General features: G+C 56.4%; 1 protein-coding gene and 1 long non-coding RNA gene across 2 annotated transcripts in view; one reads left to right on the top strand and one right to left on the bottom strand.

Moving 5' to 3' along the window:
* Positions 1–5683, bottom strand: part of LOC109513113 (uncharacterized) — a 12747-nt gene that overhangs the window by 3283 nt on the left and 3781 nt on the right. Inside the window, exon 2 of the long non-coding RNA XR_002167661.1 lies at positions 432–437. This is a non-coding gene — a long non-coding RNA (uncharacterized LOC109513113). The remainder of the gene's footprint in view (positions 1–431; positions 438–5683) is intronic.
* lin28aa (lin-28 homolog Aa) overlaps positions 474–5683 on the top strand; it is an 8559-nt gene continuing 3349 nt past the window's right edge. Inside the window, exons 1-3 of the mRNA XM_019865328.1 lie at positions 474–590; positions 742–920; positions 5148–5332. Coding sequence (XP_019720887.1) covers positions 560–590; positions 742–920; positions 5148–5332 — 395 coding nt within the window. The 5' untranslated portion in view covers positions 474–559. The remainder of the gene's footprint in view (positions 591–741; positions 921–5147; positions 5333–5683) is intronic.

Raw genomic sequence — 5683 nt, 5'->3', positions numbered from 1 at the left:
GGGGGGGGCGTGCGAGGTCCACGCCGGAAGGCCGAAGCCGCAATCTCCTCACGCTGTGAGGCAGGCGGACGTGCCGGAAAAAAAAAAGGCATTTTCAAATCAATGCTTAAGAAAATAAATGGAGTTTGCCAACGTGGGGAAACAAAAAGTGGAGGAAATGTGCCAAAATGGATGCCGGCGCTAAGAAGTGGTGAAAAAGCCAAAAGGGGCTCTTGTGAGCGTTTGAAGACCAAGACGAGCCAAGCAGGCCCCAAAAGGGACGCCGAGGAAGGAGGCCGGAGGTGCTCGGGTCGAGACGACCTGGGGCGGGGGGGGGGGGGGGGGGGGGGGGGGGTTGTTTCTCTTGACGTCGTCTTACTTTTGGGGGCTGCGAGTGGGCCGAGGGGATGAGCACCCCAACCCCCCAGGGTCATTGTTTCACCAACGCGGACCACCCCCTTCGCCCTCCCTTCCGCTTTCTCCCGCTTCACTTTTTTTTTTTGGGCGATCGTGGCGACGAGCAACGCGGATCGCTGCGTGTAGCGTGGCTTGCTCTCATCTTTTCTTTTCTGGACGAGACATGGGCTCCGTTTCCAACCAGGAATTCCCAGGTAGCGTTCCCCCCCCCCCCACACACACTTTCCATCCATCCCACGGTGCGCCCGTTAATTGATTAATGAGTGTGAGGTGGCGTCTCATTCGGGGATGGCATTTGCGCTTTACGTGGCGTTGGTTTTTTCAATGTGGCCCGATTTGTTGAAGGCGGTTGCAAGGCGGACGACGACGATGAGGGCCCCGGCGCGGCCGAGGACGACTCGCAGCCCCTGCGGGGCCTGGGCTCGTGCAAGTGGTTCAACGTGCGCATGGGCTTCGGCTTCCTGTCCATGACCAGCCGGGACGGCGTGACGCTGGACGAGCCCGTGGACGTCTTCGTGCATCAGGTACGTTCCTGCGCCGTTCTTGTCAAAAGAAAAAGGGAGGAAAAAAAAAAAAAAAAAGCCCGATTTTCACTTCCGCTTGAAATGGCAATCGTGAAAAAGACACCCAACCCCCCCGCCCCCCCTCTTCTCTTTGGAACTTGGGATTTCGTTGGTTGTCACGACATGGTGACTTTTGTGCGGGCCTCGGTTTTTTTTTTTTCCCCCCCTTTTCCTTTTTCGTTGGTGGTCGTGGAGTGTGGGGGGTTGCTTTCAGCTCCCTCGGTGTTGTTTCCCACTGGGGGGTGGAAACACGTGAAAGCGCGGAGGGAGTCAAGCCCCGATGCTGCCTTTCCACAGGCTCGTTGGTTGGTTGGTTGGTGCCATTTTCGGATGATGATGATGGGAGGCAAAAAAAAAAAAAAGTTGCTTTCATTTAGCGGTTGGCGAAGTGCATTTTTCTTTTTGAAGACGCTCCCTGCCTCCGTTCACCTTCGGATGAATCCCGTGACGCTCCCAATCACAAGGAACAAGTTTGGCTGCGCGTTGTCATCATCTCATTCTTCAAGAATACGCCAGTTCGAAACAGAGACTCTTGTTCTCATTATGCCCCCCCCCTCTTCCTTCCTTTGAATGAAAACAGCCTCTCCATTGGATTTTTTTTTTTTCTTTCGTATTGTTTTGGGGTCATCCAGAAAGGGAAAGCTAAAATGGCAGCCGGCGTCGTTGAAATCTTCTCCGTGTCGTGCTCTCTTCTTGTTTTGACAAGATGACAGAAAGGCACGGCGTCGCTCCTTCCCGGCGACTTCTGGATCGGGCCTCCGTCAAGGCCGCTTGTGCCGCCGCGCGCGTGGCAAGCGGTGTTGTTTTGAATGGCTATTTTGCCCTTTGCGCATTTCTGATGAGTCAAACTTCCGAACCTATTCTAGATGTGTTGGGAATGACTTTTCATCCCCCCCCCCCCGCCACCAGCGTAAGTTCTTTCCGAACAATTCCACACACCCCAAAAGGCCTCGAAGCGAATGAGGCATTCAGTAAGAAACGTTCACTCTCTCTCTCCGGTTCCAAATGGAAACTTTTGGGCCGGTTCCGAACTTCTCAAGGACCAACGTTGCCCCAAAACGTTGGCCATCGGGTTTTCCGATGAAGACGTGCTGGACGACAAGTGACGTTTCTCGACCCGTTTCCCGCTCGATGTGATGTTCGGCCCATTCGGGGAGCCGCGACCTCCGTCCGATTCCCGAATCCCAAGATGCTTTCTCTCCGAGGCTCATCCTTTCCCGCGTGGCGGCGTTGCCCAACGTTCCCTCCCTGCTTCCGCATTTCCGCTTGGAACCTTCCTATTGTCACGTGACATTTCTCCCGGTGGGGACGCGCGGGGCCAAACGCGGCTGTTGCGACAAGATGGGGACTTAGCATGTGAATGAGAGGAGAGAGGCCGCTCGCCGCCTCGTTCGCCTCCAGGTTCCTGTCGTAAAGTCATCCATCCCCCACGCCAAAGAGCTCTTGTCGCTTTCACGTGCGTGAATGGGAGGATTGGCGAGTTGGACTCGGCGTCGCTTTCAAGTACACGTGGAGGCAAAGTGCACACGAAGGGGAAGCTCGGTGCTGCCGCCAGTGTCGAAACGGGATCGCCGAAGACACGTCGGTGACGCCAATGAGCTGGGCGCAAGTTATGCCGCGCGTCATTGGCGCGTTCTCAAATGGGAGGGCGACATAAAAAAAGAGAGCGCGAGGAGGCCCGGGCGATCAAATTAGTGGCCGGCCGCGCGTCACCGAAAATCAACTGCCAGGATCCTCCGAGCCTTTTGTGCGGGCGCACAATGGGGCCCATACGTGTGAATGGGGCACCCCTCGGCCCGTGACCGAGCCCCTTCTTTGTCTCCGGGACGGTCCTTCTCTTGGCCGCTCGAGCCTCTGATGTCTTCCTCCGCCGTTGCGCGAACAAAAGTCCGGCGCGCTTTGGCACTCCAAAGACTTTTGGAGTCCACCCTGGAAAACTTCAAGCCTCCTCACCTTCCCCGAATTAGCTGACGGCCGTTGGCGGCCGGGGTCGCGCGTGGGGGCCAGAGGAAGCGGGTCACCATCGGATCCCGACGGGAGCGGTCGACGGGTGCTCGAGAAATGGCCCACAAATCAACCCGTCGTCGTACTTGGCCCAAAAAGCCGGCGCGCCTTGGCAAAGTCTGGTGCATTCTCCGCATTTGAAAACGAAACGTGTGGTGCGGCGGTGCCTTGATATGCGAGCGACTTCCCCGTTGAAGATTACTGCCAAAGTAAACGTCAAACCGAGAGCTTGCCGTTCATTTAAGATCAAGATTGCTATTGCCAATTGTTCCTGTTTTTTCACGGATGTCATTTTTATTTCATTTAGCAGCCCGACAGCAGTCGGTCGGAACGAGCGGCGGTACGTCTCCTCCTTGCAGCGCCGATGTAACGGCCTCTGGACGAAGGAGCTCTCACCCGGCGCTGTCAGGGCGGGCCGGAGGCCTTATTTCACTTCGCTTGAAGCTAACGCTAGCGGCGCACCGGCTAATAGGTGCGAGTCGGCCGCCGTCCAAGAGATGCTCCCGTGGTGCCGCTTCCGCACGTTTCTCCCCTAAAATGTCGCTCCTTAAAAGTGCGTCAAGTTTCCCGTATGGCGGCTTTGCGTCCGGAAGGTGACGGAGCCGACGCTCCGGGCCAGAATCTTTCCGCCACCGCAGCAACCTTGAAGGCGTTTGTCACATGCATCCGTCCTCCCCGCGTGTTTTTGGGACGGAAGGAGTTTGAGATATGAGACCTTTCCGCCAACTCGCCACCTGCTCTTTTTTAGCAAACGCTCACGCTAGCCAAGATTGGCGGCTCTTTGGCCCATTTCAGGGCCGCCTTTCTCCTTCAGGTGGCAAAGTTCCCTCCCCACCCTCAAAAATGAGGCGTCTCGGTGGGGGTTTGCTATCTCTGCGGACGTTGTTGCTCTTCTGAGAAATATTCGAATGGAAGGAGCGAGCACCCCCACAAAGTAGCTCCATTTCCTGATCCGAGGCCCTCTTCTCATGGTATGTCTCTGGGCTCACTCCAGTTGAATGGAACCGTGACTTCTCTTCTTGTTTAATGACGGCCCATTTAAGCCCCAGTGCGCCCCCCCCCCCCTGGTTTTTTTTTCATTGTCATTTGATTAATTCAGCGAGTCAACCGGCCCCCCTTTCCCCTTGTCTTGCCACGCGTCGTTACACAAACCCCGAAATTAAATCGCAAATCAAGTTGTCGCGGGCTTCCGCGCGGGGGGCGGGGGGGTGGGGGCTATCAAAGGAAGACATCAGTCAGACCAACACTTCCCCCGCACCACCCCCCACCCTAAAACTTTTAATCTTGTTCGTCTTTGTGCCCAACAACCATCCGAGGAATGTCATCCCGATCGGCAACCCCCCCCTTGCCTTGCCTTGCCTTGCCTTGCGCCTAACCCCCGCTTGCGTCCTGCACTTTAGATTTGAGCGGCGGTGGCTGTGTTGGCCGAGTGGGGGGCTGCAGTGTGGAATGCTGCTCCTCCACCCTGAGAGCAAGGTGGGGGGGATGGGTTGAAGGTTACCCGCATCAGCTTGACCATTGGGAATTTGGGGGCGGGGGGGGGTATGAAGCAATACCATTCAGTGGATGTTGCTTGGGGGGGAGAGGGAGGTAAGCACACTCTTAAATAGTAGGACGGAAGATTAAAAAGCCCAAAGACTGAAGAGTGAGCAAAGTCAAAGTAGTGACGTGACGCCGCGCTGCGGCTCGACAATTGCTTCGATTCCGTCCGATGGCGTTTTCATTCGGCAAAGGCTGCAACGAAGGGGACAAAAAATGCTTTGCTTCGATCGGTCGGCACACTTCATTTGTCCTCCACTGGTGCGGTTCATTTCATAGCAGTAAGAGGTGCGGTCCACATTCAGGACCCCGAACCCGACTTGTGACAAGTTGAAGTGAGAGCGCCTCGGATTTGTTTGCGCACTCTTCTTGTAATTCGACGTGTCGTTGATGGACGCCAAATTTTGTGACGTCGGAGTGAAACGCTTGAGAAATTGCAAGTCAAAGCGTGACGTGAAGTCGGCGGCTCCATTTGAGGGCCGGAATGACATCGTCTTCATCCGAAGAACATCTTGCGTCATCGAGCCGATTCGTGCCCCCCCCCCCCCCCCCAAAAAAGACCCGGGATGACAAGTCAAGCGCCGTTGTGCTTTGCCGCTTCCCCGCCCGCGAGTGCTGACTGCCGGCGGCGTTTCCCTCCCCCAGAGCAAGCTACACATGGACGGCTTCCGCAGCCTGAAGGAAGGCGAGGCCGTGGAGTTCACCTTCAAGAAGTCCTCCAAGGGGCTGGAGTCCCAGCGAGTGACGGGCCCCGGCGGGATCCACTGCCAGGGCAGCGAGCGCAGGCCCAAAGGCAAGAAAGTCCAGAAGCGGCGCTCCAAAGGAGACCGGTAAGCAAAGCCTCGGAAAGGAGATCGCATCTGAATGCCACTTTAGCATTAGCAGCTAGCGAGGTTTGGCAAAGCAAAGCTGTTTTGTACTTAAAGACGCCAGGCGTCTCGTTCTATATCCGTTCCGCGTTCAGCTCGATAGTCGACCGCGTCGGGACGGCAGAATGGCCCGCGCTGGGCTGCGCGCTCGCTACGTCGTCGTTCTCGCGATGTAACGTTTGAAAGATGGAGAGAAGGCAACATTGCAATCGGGAGGATTTGGACTCGCGAACCGACGCTGACGACTGCAGTCAGCCCCAATTGAGTGGATGTGGGTCATGTTTTGTATTTTCCGTGGGTGGGGGCGGGGGG

The sequence above is a fragment of the Hippocampus comes genome, unplaced genomic scaffold, assembly GCF_001891065.2.
Source record: "Hippocampus comes isolate QL1 unplaced genomic scaffold, H_comes_QL1_v1.1 scaffold444, whole genome shotgun sequence".
NCBI classification, from domain to species: Eukaryota; Metazoa; Chordata; class Actinopteri; order Syngnathiformes; family Syngnathidae; genus Hippocampus; species Hippocampus comes.
The sequence above is the reverse complement of the archived record's forward strand: the minus strand, read 5'-3'. Positions and strand labels throughout refer to the sequence as shown.